Source organism: Sceloporus undulatus, chromosome 6 (genome assembly GCF_019175285.1).
Source record: "Sceloporus undulatus isolate JIND9_A2432 ecotype Alabama chromosome 6, SceUnd_v1.1, whole genome shotgun sequence".
Taxonomy (NCBI): domain Eukaryota; kingdom Metazoa; phylum Chordata; class Lepidosauria; order Squamata; family Phrynosomatidae; genus Sceloporus; species Sceloporus undulatus.
The window spans coordinates 72,031,107-72,055,989 of record NC_056527.1 but is presented as its reverse complement, the minus strand read 5'-3'; the positions used below and the strand labels follow the sequence as shown (position 1 = coordinate 72,055,989).

Below are 24,883 nucleotides of genomic sequence, written 5' to 3'. Positions count from 1 at the left end.
TGGATCTCTTCACTGGTGTAAATGTCTGACATATAGGACTATTCCTCCTCCTTTCCTGTTTGGCCTGTTTCTTTTTCTTCTAGCCCCTTAAGGAAAAAAGGAAAAGGAAATGTGGAAAATTAAAGGGCCCCCCTCTAACAATGTTCCCAGGTCGGCTTCTCCTGTCTACTCCAAACCCTCCTTGACTATATAACAATTTTTTAAAATTAAAAATAAACAATTTGTGCGCCGCTAGGTGCATGCCTCCCCCAGCACTTAAACAAAATTAGGCTTCTGGCCCCTTCCATCAATGATCCACAACAATATCACAAGCTTTAAAAGGTGAGATCTCAGCAAAGCACATGGAGAAAGAAAACCAGCTTTCCTCCTTGAGTGAGCTAGAATGTTTGATTAATGGGTGACGTTGGGGAATGCTTGTGCAAAGGGACAGGAGACACTTCAAGTCCTGTGCCATGGCTTAGTCATGACTCATATGGAATTCTGGGATTTGTAGTTTTGTGAGATATTTTATTCTATCGAAGAGCTCTGATGCCACAATAAACTATGAATGCCAGGTTGCATAGGATGGAGCCATGAGAGAGCAATATCAAACTGCATTATTTTGTGGCACTTATGCTCAGGGTAGCCAGAAATCTGACACGGTTTGAAGGCACACAACATGAAGCACCACCTCTCCTCTCCTCTCCTCTCCTCTCCTCTCCTCTCCTCTCTTCCACCAGGCTCATCATTCACTGTGGATTGTCTAGTACTTTGCAAATGATTGTGAGTGCAAAGATTTCTATCAAGCCATTGCTGAGTCTATGAAATGCCTCATGAAGCCCCAAGCAAGGATAGGACTGGGGAAGCCGCGCCTCTTCCCGCCAAGAGGCGGCAGGAGCTGCTTGCAGTCCGGGTGCCTCTAGAGCTGCCTCAGGAAGCCCTCACTCAGAGTCAGGGACATGGCCAGGGTTTAGGAAGGGCTGCCTGGTGCTGAGGGCGGCAGAAGCAAGGCAGAGCCTCCAGGTGGAAGCAGCCCAGGAGAGCCCCTCCCGCCCGCCTTCTTTCCTCCTCCTCCTCCCCCGAGGCCCAGCCGTGTGTCTTGGGGGGGGGGGGGCTGGTGTTATGGCTCTGCTTCCGCAGCCGGAGAGAGGGATCAGAGGCCCAGTCCTGGGCCGGCCCCTTCCCCCGCCTCCCGGCTCCCAGGGGAAAGGGAGAGGAGGAGGAGGAGGAGGAGAGCCCTCGTCCTTCCTGCCGCCGCTCAGAGGAGCAGCCAGCTGCCGGGGCTGAAACGAGCGGAGCATGGCCTCTCCTGGGCGGCAAGGAAGGTGAGGAGGCTGCCTGGGCCACTGCTTGTTTGTTTGTTCGTTCGTTCTAAGGAAGGGGTGGCTGGGCTTCTCCCCGATGGAGGGAGCGGGAGGCTGCGCTGCCTGCGTCGCTGGGGCTGATGCTGGAGGCAGCCCACAAAACCTGCGCAGCAGCAGCAGCAGCAGCATCCCATCATGACAGCCTTAAAGAGGCCTTTGCAGTGATGTAAGATCTGTGCTGCAACAGACTGATGGATCTTAGCTTCAATAGCTGTATTTCCTTATTATGTCCTGCCTTTGCTGCTCGGCCCCGGTTCCTTCTCCGCCACGCCGCCAAAAGGTCGGCTGCAAGTCCCTTGAGGCTGGGCCTCTCTCTTCCTTTCTGTGGTTCCGCAGAATGCCAGACCCCCCTCGGGCTGGAGGCAGCAGAGCTTTGCCAGTCATAGGGAGGACACTGGGTGCTGTGTTTACTTATTATGCACTATGGCAAATCAAGTATGCACACTTCTCCTTCTGTGATGGAACTGCAGATCTATTCAAGAGCATCCTGTCTAGAAAAGGAGGCCTGAGTGTAGATAGAGGAGATGGTGACACTTGTACCTAATTCCCAACCAGCCACAGAATATGGCTCCGCTTCAGCCGGGATCTTGGCAATATGAATCCCTGGCATTGGCTTCAAGACTTTGGGCAGCTGCAAAACTGTCAAAACCCTCTCTCTTCATTTAAAAAAATATTTTGTTATTCTAAGTTTGTCCTTGAATATGAAGCATGCTTTATTTATTCATTTATTCATTTATTTATTTAGGTATTTATATCCCGCCCTTCAGCCCTAATGGCTCTCAGGGCGGCTTACAATTATTACTATTAATCAGACAGTTCCCTGCCCTCAGGCTTACAATCTAAAAGACACGAAACAAAAGGAGAAGGGAATAGTGGAGGGAAAGGGGATGAGGTCCAGTGGTTCTTCTCTCCCTCTGAGGCCTGGACCAAGGCAGATGGACTGGAGGGAGGGCTCTTCCTTCTTCTTTTATAGTCTTCGTCCCCCTAATAAAGCTAGCAAATTGCCGTCAACCACCCACTTCACTGGACTAGAAATGGGAAACCAATATTGAAAGACAAATTGGAAAAGAGAAGCCATTTTACTGTGTTGCAAAAAGCTAATTAGAGCAACGGAGGCAAACAGGCATTTATGCGAAAGTGGGACATGTTTAAAAATGAAGTCGCATTTTCTACAGTGTGAAGCTGCGTTCGTTTATTTTGCTTCACTGTTGCTGCTGGTCAAACTCAGTTGGGGAGCATGGCAAGGTTTTGTAATTCTTTCATAAAACAATTAGTTGAAAAGTGAAAACAGAACGGATAAATAGACCATGATGGATGAAGCCTCTTTCAAGTCACTTCAAAACCTTTTGCACAGCTAAGATCTGCCTCAGTCTGAAAGAGGCCACTTTGGAGCGTGCTTCAGAACTCTTTGCTGCTCAGAGGCCAAATTGTGTCCAGGAGCTTCTATAGGTTAAACATCTATAGCAGTGATGGTGAACCTATGGCACGCGTGCCAGAGGTGGCACTCAGAGCCCTCTCTGTGGGCACACATGCTAGTGTCCTAGCACAGAGTTTGCCAGAGGGACATGGCACTTTGCAATAAATAAGTGGGGTCCGGGTTGCAATTTGGGCAGTTGGTATGTAAAAGGTTCTCAATCACTGATCTATAGGATGGCAGCCTAGATTTAGTAGTAATTAAAACTGTACTTCTATTTACAATTATCTAGGAGTAAGTCTCATTGTACTCAGTGGGGCTTACTTCTTAGAAAGTTACAAGGTTGTATTGCTGCATGATGATAAAATAAATATTTCTGAGGATGAAGAATAACTGTCACACTTAAATGATTCTACATAGAATGCAATACTTGAAATGTAGGCCATACCAGATAATTCTTGCTATTTTCTGTTCTGTGGTTCCTAAGATCTTCAGAAATATATGATTACAATTTGGTTTTCAATACATTTTCCTCACTGAAACCTCCACCCTAAAGGGCTTTGTATGGGATTTTAAAAATCTCACTGTTAATGTGGTGAGATTCTGTTGTTGAAACTGCAGCAATGAGATGAAGAAAAATCCTCACAGTACTTGCTCTTGAATAGATTTACTGTTTTTATGGGTCTAGTTTGAAATAGTTGTAGCATTCCTATATCTGTCATGGTATTGTTTTTGCTGTAAATTTGAAATGTCATATGAAATAAGACATTACAAGTGCATTTACTTTAGAAAAGAAGGCTTGAATATAGATAGTGGAAATGTTTATTTGTTGCTGGCAAACTCTGAAGATGCCAGCCACAGACGCCGGCAAAACGTCAGGAATATACTCTTCTGGAACATGGCCACATAGCCTGAAAAACCCACAAAAAACTATGGATGCTGGCCATGAAATAGAGTTTAGTTGTTTCAAAAGCTAATGTACATTAAAGATAGTTGATGATATACAGTTGCCATTTCTTATCTCTATTTTATAATATTTATGAGTTGAGACAGCATTTTCTTTTTAAAAAGCTAGTTCTATACAGCATAGTGATATCCAGATCCACAAAACAGTGACCTTTATTGGGCCAACCAAAATACACAAAATACATGTTGAAAGCTTTCAAAGTTCCACCGGCTTCTTCATCAGGCAAATATATTAAAAATCATACAGGAGGAAGCAAATTGGCAATGTTAGTCACAGTCCTGCATTTTGTCAAGATGTGGCTGTTTTTTGTTTTGTTTTTAAATATCAGATGGTATTGGAGGGATGTTCTGGCCATGTAGGTACTCTAGTTCCATTAGCAAGACAACAAGAGATGCTCCTTTTGAGACCCAAGTTTTGTAGTTTCCCAAAGGATGGAGGCAAATTGTATCTCAAAAGGAGCATATTTTTGTCTTGCTAATGGAACTTAAATTTTTTATTTGCTGGAGTACCCAAATGGCCAGTAAAAAGAGGGGTCCTCCTGCATAAATGTCCCCTTAATACCACCTTATTGAGAACAACCATATCTTGACAAAATGCAGCGTTGTGACTAAAATTGTCCTTTCCCCCCTCCTGTATAATTGTTGACATTTTTATCTGATGAAGAAACCAGTGGAGCTTTGAACAGCTTGCAACATACTTTGTGCATTTTGGTTGGCCCGATAAAAGTATCACTGTGGATTTTGGATGTTATTGTACTTTGCTACATGGCCAACATATTTACTGCTGTATATGTTCTATACAGCATAGTTCTCCAATTAAAAATCATTCTATAAATCAGGAAGAAAAAAGGTCATTATTATGTATGTAATTCACACTTTAGTTTGGTTTCAGTGTGTTGGACTGTTGTGTGTAGGGTTTTTTTTAACAAGAAAGATGTCTTTTTCTCAGTTTGACTGATAAAATTACTGTGTGTGTAGTTCAAAAATTAAAAAAAAAAAGATTGGATGTTCATTTTGGGCTTTGCTTTCATTTCTTTCCATGCATATACAGTTTGTTCAAAATAAAAAAAAACCCATTTAAAATAAAGATTTTAAAGCTGTACTAGGCATATCTTATCTAGAACTCCCAAATATTAATATATTACAAGCCTACTTGCCCCCCTCAAAGTACATCTCCTCAGTTAATATTTTAATAAATAGCATACTTTTGTATGAATGTCTGTTTATTCAGTTGTTTTGAATTATATTACATTGATTTTAGTTCTTTTGAGATTTTTTTACAATGATTCCTTTTTAAAAAGACTTCTGAAGCAGATTGATGAAGCAGATTGGCGGCCAGGAATGGCCCCTGGCTGTTCCAGCCCTAAATGGGCCTTGATCTGCCTGATCTGGGACCATGACAACTGGACAGCCTGCTCCTAAAGTGGGCTCCAACGGCGGCCCCAAAAGAGCTGCTGGCAGGAGTAGTTTTTTTACCACTCCTTTTGCTGGCTGTCTTGGGCCACCTTAGATGGCCTCAGAGCAGCTTCTGGCCACTTCAGGTGTGTGCGTCATCATGCCATGCCCCAAAGTGGCTAGAAGGCGCTCTATCTGGCCTATATGTTTCGGACTATCTTTAAACCTTTCATGATAATATAGTTCATTGTTCTCAGATCAGAGTTAAAGGACTGAAGCTTAGAAGCATCAACTTATGCAAGAATGCCAAACAAATATATGACTGCTGTAATTTGAAGCTCAGTCTTCCAGGTACATTACTGTTACTGGCTTTCTTTTGCTTTCTGTACATGACAGATGAAGGAGTGTTTACTGTTTTTAAAAAAATGCAGATTATAATCTGAATTTATTCTAATTGATCTCTTCCCAGGGACTGTGGATTGTCAGAACAATTCCCTTTCATGTCAGTAAAGCATGCTCTACATGTCTGAGATGCCTTAGGTAATGCACAGCAAAGCTGAAATGGCAATTGGGGCTTTTTCTAGTTCCCTCCTTGTGACTTGCTGCCTGATGGTTACAATCTGTAGTTCTACTGCACTTTTGCAAAAACTGCCCAAGACTCAAGACAAACAGGAAATGAAACCAAGCCATGAAAAGAGGGAACACACCTCAGATCGGGACAGCCAGAATCAAACTGAACTAGGAAAGATTAATGAAATGGGCAGGGATGGAAGGGAGGAGGGCACAAAAGATTGGAAGATCAAGAGCAACAGAAATTACTCTAATAAAGAAACTTGGACTAAGCAAAAACAAATTTTGAGTAGTCAAACAACAAGAAGTAAGTTTGGAAGCCTGTCAACTCAAGACCAAGTTGATGGTGCACACCAGAATCTTCTAGCTGCTGAAGATTCTTCTCTCCTGGATATTATTGAGAATACTACTCCTGAACCTCCAGAGGAATATGCTTATCCAGACTATCGTGGAAAAGGCTGTGTAGATGAGAGTGGTTTTGTTTATGCAATTGGAGAGAAGTTCACTCCAGGTCCCTCTGCGTGCCCTTGTCTTTGCACTGAAGAAGGCCCACTTTGCATTCAACCAGAGTGTCCAAGACTTCATCCCCGCTGTGTTCAAGTTGACACTAGTCAATGTTGCCCACTGTGCAAAGAAAAGAAAAACTACTGTGAGTTTCGTGGGAAAATGTACCAGACATTGGAAGAATTCATGGTAAGGAGGAGGAGGAGGAGGTGATGGTGGTGGTGGTGATGAAAGGAGTCTCATCATACTTGTGACTTTCCCCTCCTATTTGCTTTAATATGCACAAAGTTGTTTCTTTGAGGTTATTTCATACCCTTCCTTTTACCTCCAGTTCTCAAAAAATGCGACCTTATATTTCAAGTTAAAAAACTTAACAAAGAGAACTGAACTCATTCTTTAATTTCCTTGTTTCTTCTTTTACAAACCTATGGCCAGAGTCGAGAATGTTACTAGATAACAAAGTGGTAGAAGGAATGTATTTCTGTGATCTGGCTTTTTATATTTTCCCAGAGTTTGTGCCTCTTGAGATGGGCATATCAAGGTTATATAATCTTCTGTCAGTGTGATTATGGGCCTATGGTATAATACTAAGTACATGCTTCAGGGTGCACTATGTGGTAAGTCCAAACAGGGTCAGCATTTCTATCTGGTAATAATCTCTTTTCAGTGAAGCAGTATTTTCCTGATTCTGGAAAATATAATACACAGGGGAAACCCCGGCACTCACCCCTTTGGCAGACAAAACACTGTAACCTCCAGAATGGATTGAGGAACGCACTGTAAATATACATATTGTTTATAAAGTATACCTAGATATATGACTGTACAATAATCAAAACTATATATAGAAACTTCAAAAAATGGCCAGATGTTGGTCTCACAAAAAAGACATACAAAAGATAACCATTACAATATGGTTATGCAATTGTAAATAGGACAATTGATTCCACAAATGTACTTATGAATATAGCCCATATATGATGTACAGAAAGATCAGAAGACATTAATACATAAATTATTCAAGCCACTCAGACAGGATGATGATGATATCCATTCCTGTGATATTAAACTGGATGTTTCAACCGTCAGCTTGTCCCCCCCCCCCCCCCCCCATACTGGGGGGGGTTTTTTTTTTTTTTCTTATGGGCTTTTTTTTTAAGTAATTGACACCTAAAATGTTCAGAATGCCTCAGGAGTAAACAAACATTTCTGTACTTCCAGTCTATAGTTATTTGTTTTAATTCTTTTTACCACCATAAATTTCTGCAGGTTTCCTACTGTTGATTGTAATATTTATCTATGATGGTAAAGAGAATGAGGACAAATACGTATAGATTTCCAGCATGCCTGACATTGAATTAGTGCAGTGGCCTAGAAGTAACGGATTGTCCTATGTTTACAATTGCATCACCCTGCATGTCTTTTATGTGACACCAACAACTGGTTATTTTTGAAGTTTCTACAGTACATACATTTACAGTATATTCCTTGATCAATTATGGAGGTTATACTGTTTTGTCTAGAAAATATAATGTATACTTACCCAAATACTGAAATTATTTGGACTTAGAGGGCTCAATCAGATGTTTGTTTTTTAGGCAAAACTTTTAAATAAAAAAAATAATGATTATAAAGAGTTCAGAAAAAAGTCTGTAAAGAAAATTATATTTTATCTATGTGTTGTTTAAAAATTTAGTTTCAGCCCTGAAAATCTTTCTCTCATACACACACACACACACACACACACCCCTTCATATATACCTTCAAAACAAGTGACAATCCATGACTTAAGCAATCTAGGACTTAAAGGCTCAGTACATTTGAGTCAAAATTAAAGGTGAGGTAAACAACATAGACATCATCATAGGGAGGGGCCCAGTAACATGTTAACTTGAATGATACCTTCCTAGAATAGATAACGAAAATTTTCACACCTGGCTCCAGTGCGGCTAAAACGTCCTCCGAACGACCCTAAAAGGTGGGGAAAGAGCCTGTGTCTGAAAGCCTGGAATGCTGCTGAATCACCATGGAAAGATGCCTCCCTCCTTTGCGTGCCTGAATGGTTCCTGGGGAGAGGAACTCCTATGAACGCTAAGTTTGCGTTAAGAGGAAATCTGCTTCCCTTGCAAGAATGCTAGAGGGAGCCACGTTTCCATGTTGATTCAGGAAGCACTCCTGGTGTTCAGATACAGGGGGCTTCTTTCCCCTTTTAGCTACGTTTGGAGGACGTTGTGGCAGCAATGCAGGCAAGTGTGAAAATCTTGAAAAAGGAGAGGTATAATATTGACATAACGAGACCAGACACAGTAAAATGGGTCCACTTTATTGATCTGTAAAAAGTGATTTGAACCTTGGAATGAGCAAAAAGGGAGGAGCCACCTGGTGCAGGCCCAGCTGAGGCCAGCGTGTGACCACCTCCTTAGCCTTAGCAACCAAAGTCCCTATAACCGAAAAAACCCAAGATAAAAACCGAACAAAACAACCGAAGGGTTCTGGCAAAAATATATATATAAGGAAAAAACAGCACCCTGGAGCAAAAAAAAACAATATAGTATCTTAAAGGGTATAAATACCCCACTGAAAAATCTATAAATGCTAAGGGTGAATATATATATAGATAATAAAAAAATTCAATACCAGAGAAACTAAACCCTGGAGAAAAGCCATAAACAACAGAAAGGGTAGAGAACCCCCCCTTCCCCCCCTTTTTTGGCAATTATAGCCCATGGTTAAACACTTTGTAGAGGAACATCATACGTTTGATTCATTCAATTCTGATGCATAGATGGGAGTCTAATATGAAAAACATTAAAACAATTACAGATATTGGAACTCAAATGAATCCATCGTTTGAAATCTGAATCCCCTGGTGGTTTAAATGAAGAATGTGAATGGTTAATTTGAGGATCGTTTGTATCTGTTTTCCTATATTCTTTTTGTTTTGGCATGTTGGTTTCCACATTGGCATTTGCAAGGAATGGTGGATGGAGAAGTCATTTTTTAAATTTAGTACTCAGATTGTGATATTCGAACATAACCATAAATACTGGAACTCAAATGAACTCTTAGTGGAAATTGATTCCCCGGTTGGTACTTATGTGTTTTGGTGATTTTCTTATTGTCCAGTTTCACCCCATGTTTCCCTAGGATTTATCCTGATCTCTAGCAGGATTGTGCTCATTACCACACAGCTGGTTATATAAGACACTCGAGAAGCAGGTTAAGCTCATTGCAGCTTGTGCAATTCAGTATGACACGGGGGCGGGTTACAGACTGCCCATTGGGGAGGTCTGGACCGCCCCTTTCCCCGGATATTGGGGCTTCAGCGGCTACACCGGCAGCCGCTTGGCCCCATCCGCCGCTTTTTCGGGCTGCGGGGAAGCATCAAAACGCCGCTTCCCCGCAGCCTGAAAAGGGGTGTCCTTGGGGCTTCAAGCCCCAAGGACACCCCGGGGTGGCAGGGAGGGGGAGAAAGGGCCACTGGCCCCTTTCTCCCTTGCTTCACTGGGCGCAGCTGTCTGAAGGCTGCGCCCAGCGAAGCAAAGCGGGCTGCGGACCAGGAAGGAGCTCCGAAACGGAGCTCCTTACTAGTCCGCGGAAAGGTCGCCCTAGGCGCCCTGCGCGGATTGAGGGACGTCACGTCGCGCCGCCCTGTCTAAGGCGGCGCGGCCGTGACGTTCCTCACGGCGGCGGCCGTATGGAAGGGGCCGCCGCCGTTTAGTGCGTGACGGGCACGCACTAGGGTTAGGGGGTGCGGAAGCCACGGCCCTTTTGTAACCCTAGTGCGTGCCGTCACGCACTAAAGTCCGGTGTGTAAACCGGCCATTGTGCTAAGGAGTTGCTATATATTTTATTTTTTAATATGTGGCAGGCCACTGAAGAAGACGTCAGTCGAAATGCATCTGGCCTTTGGTTTTTTAATATTAGAATTGATATAATTTTTTATAATATGCCAAAAAAGGGGGGGGGTTCTCTACCCTTTCTGTTGTTTTATTGGGCTTTTCCAGGGTTTAGTTTCTCTGTATTGAATTTTGGAATATTTTATTATTTATATATTCACCTTAGCATTTATAGATTTTTTCAGTGGGGTATTTATACCCTTTAAGATGCTGTTATTTCCTTTATATATATGTGCCAGAACCCTTGGTTGTTTTGTTCACCCCATAGCCTTTCCATGGCTTGTTTAGCCTTCCCAAAGGCAATCCAAACGGTGGGTTGCTCACCAGCTCTTCATTTACGGGAAAGTATACCCAGGCACTGCGCTCCACGAGTCCAAGACGCCTATAAGGGAGGCAAATCCCCCAAGTGAGTCCCAGGGGCAGACTCCTTTCTGACCTTCTGGATCCCAGCTGTTCCAGAGCTGAAATCTTCACAAAAGGGTGCCAGCATACACTGGAACTCTAGTATTTCTCCCCCTCTCTCCCCATTACCAGCCATGGACAAGGGACAAACATCCACTTAGTCCCTTTCTTCCAGTAGGCCAGCCAAAAGGGTCCCATCCCTTGTTGCAAAGTTCCCAAGGAATAAACTATTTCCTTTGTTAGGAAGGATCGAATTAGGGAAATTTAATAGTCTCAAATTACAAGAGGTCATAGTCCAACCCCAAGAAACTCCTGTGCCAATGAGTGGCAATAAAAAATATAACATTTATTAAAGCCACCAACAAAGGGATCACACAACGCACACACACACTCAATACTAAAGCAAGTGAGGGGGGCGATTTTGGGAGATAAAAGAGAAAGGATAGAGGCACCGTTGGAAAATTTACCTTAGGAGTCTCTCCAAGCGACCGATGTGAGGGATGGTGGATGGTGAAACACGGCTGCGGGGAACGGGGAAAAGCAGCGGCGACCACAGTGGCAGGAGCTGAGTCCCCGGGCGGCAAAGCTAACTAGAGGCCCGAGAGACAGTGAGCTTTTTGGCTTAGCTCGAGTGAATTTCAGCAGAGCCCAGGGCTAAAGGTCCACAGGCTGGAGTGAGGCACTCTTACAACAAGGAAATAGGTTTGGAACTTCAGCGTCAACAAGCCCATGAAGGCTGGAACCTAGGTCCTATTTATACTGCAAACAATATCCTCAGGCTGGGCTGCCTGGTGAACAAAGGTCTTGATGGCTGTCTTTTGTCTAAACTTACACAATAGATACACAAAGAAGAGATCTGACACCTTTCAGGGGAAGACAAATACCTAGATGGCAGAGCTGTTTAAGACAATCACTTGCTCATTAGGAGAGAGGCTATTCTTTTGTCCTCTTCTCTTTGGGCTGGCCTGCGAGACTTGTAGGGCAACTCCCAGAACTGGTTTCTTTAGGTTTAAATCTACTTTTTCCTATGATCATGCCAGCAGGGCTGGCTGGCTACGTGGTCAGATCACTTTTAGGGTAAGGGCGGCTTGCGAGGGGGTCAGTGTTTGATTTTTGATTGCTTGGCACCCAAAATTTATATAAAACCAAACTTGGTAACACCTTCCTCTGACAGATGTAAGTGGCAGGGCAAAAATAGCAGACCAAATAATAACTACTCCTGACTATTGTCTTTGAATAAAACAGAAATCATATAAAGTCTGTAAAAATGAAGGCTTACCCTCATAAGCCCAAGTCACTCTCTCCCCAGGTACTTGAGGAGAGGACCTCAAACAAAAGAAGCAACACACAAACAAGGTCCCTTCTACTAAGCCACTCCACCTTGAGTGGGGCAATATCAATCAACCCAGTTGAGTACCATGGCAACTTCAGGTCTGGCATGATACCTAGTGAACCATACTATAGCTGCTGATCAGGATCCATTATCTGACTAACACAGCATTTAGGAGCCTGAGAGAAAAAACACAACAGATAGTTCATAACACAGTCAAAACTTAAGGGGTATTACATTCCATTGAAAGCAGCTGATCTCCAAACCACCCAATATGGCAAAGGCTGTAGAGCCTGCCCCAATTTGAAATAATGTACGTCAAGCCCAGCGATGCAAGGCTTTTGAAGTAATGAACTGAATGGAATGAAAAGTCAACCCAATGACAAAAAGACCCCCCTGCCAATCCTCTAATGTACACCATAGGACTGTAAAGCATGAACTTGGAATAGGACCAGAACCAAAGACTGAGATTTCGACCCATTTCCCTTATGAACATCTTTGAAGCCTGATTTTTTACTACTGGCCTTCTCCTCTGCGAGAAAACTAAATCACTAAATGCTTAGGCAGCCTTATCTCCCTCAGAGGCCATGTTTGGTACTTACCCTTAGGGCCGCCAAAAAAGCATTCATGACCACAGCATAATGCAGGGTCGCCTCATAAGACGATGTACACAGGGCAACCCAATTGTGCATGCAAGCCCCCAATAAAGGGGATAAAGACTCCAGATCTACCTTATGGCCCCTTTTCTGGGATCACCCGTCCCAATCGTTTAAGAATTTTGAAATCATCCATGGTGTCCTCATAACCCTGTGCCTTTGTCAAAGCCATATGTGGATTCTAAATGGACGGAAAGAGCCAGTTTCCTTTCCTTTTGAGAAAACACAGTATTGCAAGTATATGATCAAACTGGTATGGGCCAAACTGTTAGCGCGATTTTGCATGTGTGCATAGGATCACGTTGAAGCTTGGTACCAGGATGGCTACCTGAGAAGCGATGAGAAGCTGTCCTGCATGAAGAGAAATTCCTCTCTACCTCCAGAAGCTATAAAGGACACTTGTGGCAGATGTCTCATAATGAGGCTCTTAATCTTCAGTTGCTCTATGTACAAACTTGTCTTCTCCGACAAAGCTACTCGCATAACACCACAACACCCATCACCCATGCTGACAATGAGGCTTCACCCTTATATCACTTGTGCCAGGCGACCACTTAGTCCCAGCCTCTTCCTGGTGTGTCACCTTAAACCCAGTCCCCAGGCAGGGTGACTCAGTGCTTTTGCAGCACTTTTGCAGCATTTGCAGTACTTCCAGCTCATGATGGACACACTATGACAGCACATCTTGTCTCACGCAGCACCAAATGCTTAGTCCTCATGGCTGCAGGTTGACCTATAGTTACCTTGTCACCTTTCACCCACATCTGGACATTTTCCCTCTGGTGAGTTACAGACCGCCCAAAACGGGTGGTCTGCCACCGCTGGTTGCTGCATCCGGGCACGGCAATGGCCAACACATGGCGGTTCCTGGACGTAGCCGAAAAGAGCGCTGAAATGGCGCTTCTTCTGTGGCCCTGGAAGTGCACCGTGAGGCGCTAGTCGCGCACTTGCAGCGTCACTTCCGCTGCGTGACGTCGGATGCTATGGCGTCCGCGACGTACAAATGGCGGCCCCGTGTGGACAGGCGCCACCATTTTGTACGGACCCGGTCCTGCTAGGGTTGAGGGGTGCAGGAAGTGACGCCTCTCTCAACCCTACTACGCCCCTTCCTCACAAATCACAGATCACAGAATGCATCAGAGTTGGAAGAGACCTTCAAGGGCCGTCCAGTCCAACCCCCTGCCATGCAGGGAAATCCAGATCAAAGCATCGTCGACAGATGGGCCAATCCAGCCTCTGTTTGAAGACCTCCAAGGAGGGAGACTCCACTACACTCCTAGGAAGTGTGTTCCACTGTCGAACAGCCCTTACTGTCAGGAAATTCCTCCTAAGTTGAGGTGGAATCTCTTTTCCTGCAGCTTGCATCCATTGCTCCGGGTACTAGTCTCTGGAAGCAAGTCAGAAAAACAAGTTTGCTCCCTCCTCCAATATGACATCCCTTCAAGTATTTCAAATAGGGCTATCCATATCACCTCTTAAACCTGTCTCTTTCTCGACAGGCTAAACATCCCCAGCAATCACCTGAGTCGTTCCTGCATAGGGGCAAGGTTGTCCAGACCTTTGCACCTAGTTTAGTTGCCCTCCTTTGGACCACGCTCGCCAGTTTCTATCACATGTCCTTTTTGAATTGTGGTGGCACAGAAACTGGACACAATTAGTTCCAGGTTGGGACTGGCTCTGACCAGAGCAGAATATAGTGTGCAACTATTACTTCCCTGGATGCTTAGATACGATACTTCATATTGATGCAGCCTAAAATCGCATCTGGCCTTGTTAGCTGCCCTCATCACACTGTTGACTCCATGTTCAACTTTTGGTCTACTTGGACTCCTAGATGCCTTTCACCATGTTGTCTGCCTTAAAGCCAGGTGTCTCCCATTTCCTCATCCTATATCTGTGCATTTTCATTTTTTCGCCACTAAGTGCAGTACCTTAAACATTTCTCCCTGTGTGAAGTTCATTCCTGTTAGGCTCTGGCCCAGCTTTGCTATGTCTATTCAGGTCATTTTGCATATTTGATTCTTGTACCTCTATTAGCTTATTCCTCCTCACTTTCAGTGTTCATCTGCAAATGTGATAAGGTTCATTCCCCCCAGATTTTTTCCCCCACAGTCATTTGATAAAGATGTTGACACAGTACTGGGCCAAGGAACAGAGCGCCCGTGGGGACTCCACTGGTTACTGTCTCTCCCAAGGATGAAACAGGTGCCATTGGTTGAGCACCCTTTGGGTTCGGGCGTCGGTCAACCAATTACAAATCCACTTAACAGTTGCCTTGTCCAAGCCCACATTTTAACAAGGCTTTGTTTGTGGAGAATTGTCCATGGGGAACCCTGTTCAAAGGCCTCTACTGAAATCAAGAATGTAACTATATGCCACAGCATTCCCTTCATGCTAAACAAGCTGGTAAAATTTTTTATCAACAGAAAGGAGATTAGATTGTGTCTGGCATGACTGTGTTCTTCGCTGAAACCCATGGTTTACTTTTTGTGATTATGGCATTGGCTTCTCGAATGTTTTCACAGACTCTCTGGTTTTAATTGGATGCTGCTTCCCAAAATCTTTCCTAGTACTGATGTCAGACTATTCGGACGATAATTTGTTGGGATCCTCTTTTTTCGCCCTTTTTTGAAGATGGGAACAACGTTTGCCCTCCTCCAGTCCCTGATGGGACTTTGTCCTGTTCTCCAGGAGTGTTTCAACAGATTATTGCCAACTGGCTCTGATCTTACATTGGCCAGAGTTTCTTTTAATACCCCTTGGATGTAGCTCCATCTGCGTCCTGGAGAACTGTAAATTACATTTAGGTTGAAACAGGTATTGTCCTTGTACTATCTCTTTACGTATTTTGTTGCTGAGGAATGTTTCCTAACCCTCAGTATGGAGACTCTGTAAACAACGCCCTCTGGATCATATTCCACCAACACCAAATTGCCCAAAGCGCCGTAGAATGCTGAAAACCTTCCAAGTCTCTACTTGTTCTTCTATAACTATTTTTAGTACTGATAGCTAGTGAGAGACCAAAGGCCCACACAACTTCACCCTTCCAAGTTTCCACAGGTCTATGGGACTGGACAGTTGTTTGCTTCCAGAGCTAGTTATCTGAAGCACTCGCCACATGGATTGCCATAAACAAAATGTTATATCAAAGACATTGCATGACAAATGCCCTAATCTAAGGATTTAGAAAACCTAGAGTTAATAACCTGAACTACAGACATGTGATCACACCAAAAAAACAGAGGAGTTGGAAACTCCTTAGCTCAAATCCATACAGCTACCACAACTGGAAAAAAAAAACCCTCTAAAAAGGTGAAATCAGATAGCAAACTTTCCCCATCCCAATAATTCGGCCAAACTTGAACACACCAATGTCCTCTAAAATATACTCCAAAGCTAACAGCCCCTGCTGTGTCATAGGACACTTCCATTATGTTCTGGAGGTGCAGATCATCTCTTCAAAATAAGATGCCATTGAATGACATAAATCCCTGACCAATTTGTAAATCCTTTTTAATACCCCTAATCCTAAAGTGAGGTTAATGCACATGTGCAATGGCATCACACAGGCACCACAAGAAAGCCCAACCAAGGGCTACAACTATGCAAACAAACTTCAAATGGCCTATTAAGCTCCTGGAACTTGTGGTAAAGACCAACAATCTGTTCCTCAAAACAGCAAGCTTCTCCAAGGAAGCCTACAGTTCTGTGCAATAGTATCAATCTTGATACCTGACCTCCGACAAAGAAGTATTAAGACCTTCACTGTTCTCATAATCAAAGAATTAGAGTGTTGGAAGAGACCACAGGGACCACCCAGTCCAACTTCCTATCATGCAGGAACTCACAATCAAAGCATCCCCAACAGATGGCCATCCAGCCTCTGTTTAAAAACCTCCAAAGAAGGAGACTCCACCACACTTGAAGGGAGTGTGTTCCACTGTCAAACAGCTCTCACTTTTAGTAAGTTCTTCTTAATGTTTAGGTGGAATGTCTTTTCCTGTAGCTTGCATCTATAGTAATGGGTCCTCTTCTGTGGAGCAGCAGAAAACAAGCCTGCTCCATCCTTAAATACTTAAGCAGGGCCATCATAGCGTTTCCTCTCGAGGCTAAACATGCCCAGCTGCCTAAGTCTCTCCTCATAAGGTATTGTTTCCGTCACCATTTTGGTCGCCCTCCTCCTGACGTGCTCCAGCTTGTGAAGATCCTTTTTGAATTGTGGTGCCCAGAACTGAATACAGTATTCCTGATGAGGCCAGATCAAAGTAGATTACTTCCCTTGATCTAGACACTATTATACCTATATTGATGCAGTCTAGAATTGCATTGGCTGTTTTAGCTCCTGCACACTATTGATTCTCGTTCAACTTGTGGTCTACCAGAACTCCTGGATCTCTTTCAGATGTTCCCATCCTATATTTATGCATTTCATTTTTTTCTGCATAAGTGCAGTACCTTACATTTCCCCCTGTTGAAATTCATTTTGTTAGTTGTGGCCCAGCTTTCTAATCTATTACGGTCATTTTGAATTTTGATCTTCTCCTATGTTGTATTAGCTATCACCTAATTTGGTGTCATTTGCAAATTTTATAGACATGCCCTCTATTCTTTCACCCAAGACTTTTATAAAGATGTTGAATAGTACGGTACTTAATTTTCCAGGCTCTCTCTCCCAATATGGTTTCTCATTGTTTAACTTACTTCCTTAGTACTGCTAGTTGAGTCTTACTTCAGACTTTTTTCCTCACAGTAGTGGATATTTTCTAGTTTGTTGTTTCATAATTTTCCACGGGTAAGGTTTGAGCCTGTTCGGGCAACAGTTCAATAATTATTATTGAAAAAGGTTCGCAGCATTCATTTCAAACCAACTTTAGGGAATGAGGAGAGCACATCATCATCTGCATACAGAAGTAGGAGAATTCTGATTAAGACAAATGTAGGCGGGTGGAAAGCCTCCAAAGTGACAAAAGTAGTGACTTCCAGTAGAAACAGCAGAGCAGCCGCCTGTGTCTCACCAAGCTGGTGAAGACACAGACACAGGACAGGGACACAGGACAGGGAATTATTATTATTATTATTATTATTATTATTATTATTATTATTTATACCCCGCTCTTTAGCCAAAAGGCTATCAGAGCGGCTTACAGTTTGTTAGACATTTCCCTGCCCTCAGGCTTACAGTTACTGTGAATTACTGTTTAAACATCGATTGTAGTAAAAGTAAAATTATGGTTTTCTTGAGGAATCAAACTCTGACTAACTGGGTTGTAAATGGGCATAAGTTAGAGCAGATCAAATGATTTAAATTCTTAGGAGTTATTTTTGAATTGACTGGTGGCCCAGCAGTTCACTGTCACTCAGTCAATATTTAACAGTGCTAGTTTGTTACTATTACACCAAATGTGGCCTATTTCTACCTATTGCAAGTAAGGTGTTCCAGGCTAAGGTTTTGCCACAATTGCTTTTTGGCATTCCAATCTGGATCTTAGGTTTCTCCTCAATATTATAGCAAGTCATCTCAGCTTACCTTAAAAAATTGTTTGGAGTCTCAGACTGTCCCATCCTATGGCTTGAAGCTGATTGCCCCTCAATAGAATGCGTTGACTGGATATGGGTCCTAAGATAATGGATGAAACTTTTTTATGCAGACCCTGAGTCTGGCTATCTGTATCTCATGATGAAAGATACTTACAGCATTATCTCGTCTAAAAATTTTTTGGGGGGGGGGGAATATAGAGATTGGTTTCTTTCAGCAAATTTTCTTGTTGTATAACTTTTGACAAGGGTGCAGCTGTATCTTGCACACAGCATTAAAGATAATGTTGTTTTTGTTTTTGTTGTGTTCCTCCAAGTTGTTTCCAATTTATGTGACCCTAGGTTTTCTTGACAGGATTTCTTCAGAGGGGTCTGAAGCGGTGACTTGCCCAGGGTCACCTAGTGAGTTTCATGGATGAATGGGTATTTGAACCCTGTCTCTAGAGTCACATTCTGTATATATCATATATATATATTGTTGTTAACTGCCTTCAAGTCAACCCCGACTCATGACAACCCTGTGGATTAGGTTTAGGTACTGCAAATTTAAACCAATGATCTCCTTGATTTAGTTCTCTTAGCGTGATTGTGTGAACTGCATCGCACCATGCCAAAGTGGCCACCAAGGAAGCAACTCGGAGCTCTGTGCAGGCTGGAGAATCTCCTCTCTCACTCCGGAAGCAGACAAATGAGACAGCAGGCAGATATTTCTCAAGGAGGCAGTTTACTTTTAGTTGCTCTGTATACATGCTTGTCCTCACCAGCACAGCCAACAAGAGCCACACTGTATGTTGAAACTCCACCCTTCTATACATGTGCATCTCCCAGGCACTTTAGTCCAGCCACTTCCTGTGTGTACCCTCTATATAATTCCCCCTTGCAGGATGACTTCCAAGATTTGCAGTTTCTCAGCCTATGATGATGTCACCTCCTGTGACTCAGCACAGCCCAAGTGCTGACTCATCGTGACTGCTGGTGAGTTCATCCATATAGCATGTGGTCTTCCTCTTTTTGATACCTACTATCTTTCCTAGCACTGTTGTCTTTTCTAATGAGACATGCCTTCTCATGATGTGGCAAAAGTACGACAGCCTCAGTTTGATCTTCTTGGCTTCCAGAAATATTTCAGACTTGATCTGCTCAAGAGCCCAAGCACAATATTCTATATTAACCACCCATATAGCCTTTTATTCTAGTAGCTTAGTGTTGCAACTTGATCCTGGTGTGTGTGTGTGTGTGGATTTTCTCACCTTTCATGGTGAAGAGGAGCCTGGAAGACGAGATCAGAGCAGAAGCAGCTGTGTGTGTATTTGACCACTTAATACTTGTGGGCTGTCTCTTAAAGTGAAGGGAATATCGGGGGGGGACATGACTTCAGTGTTAAAAAACAAAAATGTGTTTAATGTAATGAGCACAAAGCTTGTGCCTTTATATAAAAGAACACATTGAAGTCATCAAACATAAAATTAACAATATACCAATTTAAAATTCATAGTTCAAAACTTGACTGGCTATGTCATCAGGAACAGAGAGATTTTTAATACTGTTTTAAATTCAGACAGCATGTTAAGATATTAAATCACTCCTGGTAGATTATTCCACAGTCTAGGGGCATCTGATGACAATGTTCCCTGGGTTACAGTTGCCAGGCTAGTTCTGGATGATTGAAATGTCCCCCAGAGGACCTGAGTGTATGGGATGGATTATATGAGAGGAGGCAAAACCTTAGGTAACCTGGACGCAAACCATACAGGGCTTCGTACTTTGCCTGGAAACTAACTGGCAGACAGTGGAGTGATTTTAATATTAGTGTGATATAGAATCATAGAGCTGGAAGTGACGTCTAGGGCCATCCAGTCCAACCCCCTGCCATGCAGGAATGCACAATCAAAGCACCCCCGGCAGATGGTCATCCAACCTCTGCTTAAAAACCTCCAAAGAAGGAAACTCCATCACACTTTGGGGAACTGTGTTCCACTGTTGAACAGCTCTTACTGTCAGGAGATTCCTCCTAATGTTTAGGTGGAATCTCTTTCGTTGTAGTTTGCCTCCATTGTTCTGGATGCTATTCTCTAGAGCAGCGGAAAACAAGCTTGTTCCATCCTCAACGTGACATCCCTTCAAATATTGAAACAGGGCTATCATTTCACCTCTTAATCTCCTCTTCTTCAGGCTAAACACACCCAGCTCCCTAAGTCGCTCCTCCTAGGGCATGGTTTCCAGACCCTTCACCATTCTGGTTGCCCTCCTGTGGAAATACTCCAGCTTGTCAACATCCTTTTTGAATTGTGATATCCGGAACTAGATGCAGTATTCCAGGTGAGGCTTGACAAAAGCTGGAATAGAATGGTACTATTACTTCCCTCAATCTAGACACTATACTTCTATTGTTATAGTCTAGAATTGCATTGGCTTTTTTAGCTGCCGCACATTGTTGACTCATTTAACTTGAGGTCTCCTAGAACTCCTAGATCTCTTTCACATGTACTGTTGTCAAGCCAGATGTCCCCCTTCCTATATCTGTGCATTTCATTTTTTCGTCCTAAGTGTCCCTGTTGAAATTCATTTTGTTAGTTTTGGCCCAGATTTATGATCTATTGAGGTCATTTTGAATTTTGATTCTGTCCTCTGGGGTATTAGCTACTCCTAATTTGGTGTCATCTGCAGATTTGACAAGCATGCCTTCTATGCTTTCATCCAAATCATTGATAAAGATGTTGAAAAGTACTGGTCCCTGGACAGAACCTTTTGGCACCCCACTGGTCACTTCTCTCCATGATGAAGAGTAGCTATTGCTGAGCACTCTTTGGGCTTGGCTGGTTAACCAATTACAAATCCATCTAACAGTTGCATTGTCTAGTCCACATTTTGCTAGCTTGTTTGCCAGAATATCAAGAAGGATCTTGTCAAAAGCCTTACTGAAATCAAGATATGCTATATCCACATCATTTTTTCATCTACCAAGCTGGTAATTTTATATATAAAAAAGACCAGATCAGTCTGGCATGACTTGTTTCTAAGAAAACTATGTTGACTTTGTGATTATGGCCTTCCCTTTTAAATGTTCACAGAGTGTCTGTTTAATGATCTGCTGTAGAATCTTTCCTGGAATTGATGTCAGGCTAATTGGGCAGTAAATGTTGGAATTCTCCCCCTCCCCCCTTTTTTGATGACGGGGACAACATTTGCCCTCTTCCAGTATGCTGGGAGTTCTCCTGTTCTCAGAGATTATTGCCAGTGGTTCTGAGGGGTGAAACAGACTGCCCCGTAGGGGTGGCTTAAAGCAGCCCCTGACAAAGCTGGATTGGGGCTGTGGCAAATTCATGCTGCAGCCCAAATCTGCTTTTTTGCCGGCCAAAAAAGGAGTGGCACACATTCACTTCTTTTTTTACTGGCACAAAGTTGGCGTTTCCGTCCTGCTGTGGCTGGAAGCTGGCTTTAAGACACTCTGGTGGCACGAGGCATGTAAACGCCAACTTCCAGAATGACCGGAAGCCGGCCAGATGGAAAGTTCCCTTTCTGACAGTGCATTAATAATATGTGATATTTGAAATCTAAATGCATCTCCTCTTTAAATGATGAGTCAAGTTAGGCAGGGATTGAGAAAACAAATTACCTTCCTTACTTGCCCCAGTAGTGTGCCTATATCAGCAATACTCACCAATTGACGCTGATCCAGCAAAATCCCATTCATAGAGTTGCTGGATACCCCATTTATTGGCAAAATGGTCATTAAAAGCTTCACAGTGAGATACTGAAGGTTCCAAGTTTGAGTTCGGGGGGCTGAGTTAGACCTAGCTCAGATGAATGTAAATTTGCAAACAAAATATGTTCCCTATAGGAACAAAGATATTTCTTATATTGTGTCTTGTCATTGCCATCTGTGTTCTAGTCATCATCCTTCCCATTTAAATTCCCTGAGAGTCTCTCTCTGTATACCAGTGACTCTAGTTAAAAACAAGTCAGAGAGATGTTTGGGAGTGACTGTGTCAATAGGCCTGGTTAGATTTTGATTTCACTTATTGACTTATTGACTAGGGTTTCAATAGTATCATTGGTGATACCAGACATAAAACCCTCTCCTGTCTCCTGGAATCTCAACGGATCCATTGGCCTTTGAGGGCAGACCTTTTTAATAGGTACTCCACCCTTTCAGGGACAGGTTGTAGCTATGATACTAGCCCTGACCAGAAAATGATCTGTCCATGACAACTGATAGGTATTAGTCACCCCCACCCATACAGCCATGTGTTCTGAGTTGAAAACTGCATCAGTGGTGTGACAATATAATCATTCTTCATATTCTTCATTATCATCTTCATCTTTTGTTTATTAATTTTGAAGCCTGCTACATCACCATGTAGAAATGCAGTGGCTTAGTGGTTAAGACGGCAGTTCTGATGACTGGAAGATCAGAAGGTTGGCAGTTTGAGGCCCATGTGCTGCATGATGCTCTGTCACTAGTCCCAGCTTCTGCCAACCTAGCAAATGCAAATGAAAGTAGATAGGTACTACTTCTCAGTGGTAAGGTAACAGCATTCAATGCAGTCATGCTGGCCACATGACTACCAGAGCAGTCCTCAGACTACACTGGCTCTTCAGCTTAGAAACAGAGATGAGCACTGCCCCCTACAGTCGGTTATGACTAGACATTCATTAAAGGGACTATCTTCACCTTTTACATCACCATATTTTTCAATTATTTTTAATAATATCTCATTGTTGGTCCAAGGGTCTATTAGAACAGGGACGTAGCTAGGGGGGGGGTCCGAGGGGTCTGGACCTCCCTTGAGGTGGGGGCAGTGCCTGTTCAAGCTTCTTCCTACTCCTCCCATGGGGAGTGGGCTCAGAAGAGAGAGAGGGAGGGGGAGTGGGCGGGCCTCCCTCCCTGCGACTTCTTTCCTCCTCTTTCCCTCTCCCTCCTCCTCTGTGGTTTTGCCAGAAAAAAGGTGTCCGTTCCGGAGAGGAGGAGGAGGAGGATGACGACTAGGAGGAGGAAGAAAAAGGGAAGGAAGACACACAAGAAGGAAGACAGGAAGGAAGGAAAAAAGGAAGGAAGAATGATAGGGAGGGAGGGAGGGAGGGAGGAAAGAAGAGAAAGGAAAGAAAGAAGGAAGGAAGAAAGCAGAAGGAAGGAAGAAAAAGGAAAGAAGGGAAAATAAAAGATAGAAGGCTTTAAAAGGAAATAAAGAAGAAAGAAAAGGTGACTTCTGACTTTCCTTTCAGCAGTTATATCCATATACAATATAGTAAAATATACATACAGAATAATAATAATAATAATAATAATAATAATAATAATAATAATAATAACAACAACAACAACAACTCTTATCAACTACAGGTTAAGTCTCCCTTATCCAAAATACTGAGAACTAGATGATTTTTGGATTTTGGAGTTTTTCAGAATTTGGTATATTTATATATGTATAATGATGGGATAACTTGGAGATGGGACCCAAGTCCAACCATTAAATACATTTATGTTTCATATGCTCATCCTCAAGTAGCTCCATTGTTGCCCTCCTCCTTAGCCCTTGCCTTCTTGTGTCTCTGAGCATGAACAGAGTGGCTGCTGTTCATTGCTTGAGCAGATGCACTTTGCTTTATCAATCTGAATTTATCTGATGTGAACACCTTCAGAGGAAGGACTCAGTTTGCATCTGCACTAAAAAAATAATCAAGTTTGATGCCACTTTAACTGCCCTTGGCTCCATGCTGTGGAATGCTGGGATTTGTAGTTTGTTGCGGCACCTGACAGAGATGGCTAAACAGCTCCTCAAAACTACCAATCCCAAGATTCCATAGCACAGAGTTAATGGAAGTTAAAGTGGTGTCAAACTTAATTCTGCAGTGCAGATGCAACCATGAAAACCAAATGTTTGCACTGCCTTGGGTCCTTTTCTGGGGGGAAAGGTGGCATAGAAATGAAATAAATGATGAAATGATGAGGAGGTCTGGGAATTGTAGTTCAGTTTCTTGTGGCTGACAGAGATGGCTAAATAGCTCCCAAAACTACTAATCCCAGGATCCCATAGCATGGAGCCAGGGCAGTTAAAGTGTTGTCAAACTGCATTATTTCTGCAGTGCAGATGCAGCCTTGGACCTCTATTGTTGATGCTACTTGCAACTTGGTTCTGACCTAAGGCATCATGGGGTTTTCCTGGCAAATTTTTTCAGAGGGGGTTTCTCTGAGGCTGAGAGAGTGTGACCTGCCCATGGTCACCCAGTGGGACCTCTATCCATGATTTAAATCCACTCCCCACCCATTTAATTTCTGGAAGGGACCTTGCTTATGATGAAGTGAAGGCCCCCAAGCCTCTGAACCTCAGAATTATTGTTTCAATGCTCAGTCTTAGAAGCAGTGGGTGCCTGAGCATGTACAGAATGTCTTTCACTCCTTCTCTCCTCTCTCTCAGCCAAAGACCCCCTCCTCATTTCACCACCCTCTTGATGCATGGGTTTGGCTGATTTTAACCTCTGGAATTTTATATTTGTATTTTATACTTTATACAGTATTTGTCATTTTTAAAATATATTTTTATGATTTTAATTGTTGTTTTAATGTGTTTTATATATGTTGTTAGCCGCCTTGGATCCCACTTTGGGAGAAAGCCAGGATAAAAATAAAATAAATAAATATGTGGGCTACCAAAACCTGGATGGGAAATGCAAACCGTGATTGGGAGGAAGTCCACTTCCAGATTGGAAAAACAGATATCTGTATCTATATCTGTATCTATGTATAAATGTTAAACAGAGTATGGTGTGCTAGCAACCACAGAGGCTTCCAGGAAATCCTTCTTCCCTTTTTATAAAATAATAATAATAATAATAATAATAATAATAATAATAATAATAATAATAAT

The 24,883-nt window shown here is 42.9% G+C and overlaps 1 protein-coding gene across 3 annotated transcripts in view; it reads left to right on the top strand.

Annotated features, from left to right (window-relative positions):
- The first annotated feature begins 880 nt into the window (after positions 1 to 880).
- Positions 881 to 24,883, top strand: part of VWC2 (von Willebrand factor C domain containing 2) — an 85,638-nt gene continuing 61,635 nt past the window's right edge. The window contains exons 1-2 of one of the 3 annotated variants that reach the window (XR_006104512.1): positions 881 to 1,304; positions 5,588 to 6,381. Coding sequence is in view for 2 of the 3 variants with exons in the window: in XM_042472825.1 (XP_042328759.1) it covers positions 5,662 to 6,381 (720 nt within the window). In the remaining variant the exon portion in view is untranslated. The remainder of the gene's footprint in view (positions 1,305 to 5,587; positions 6,382 to 24,883) is intronic. The other 2 variants (XM_042472825.1, XM_042472823.1) reach the window with 2 other exon arrangements.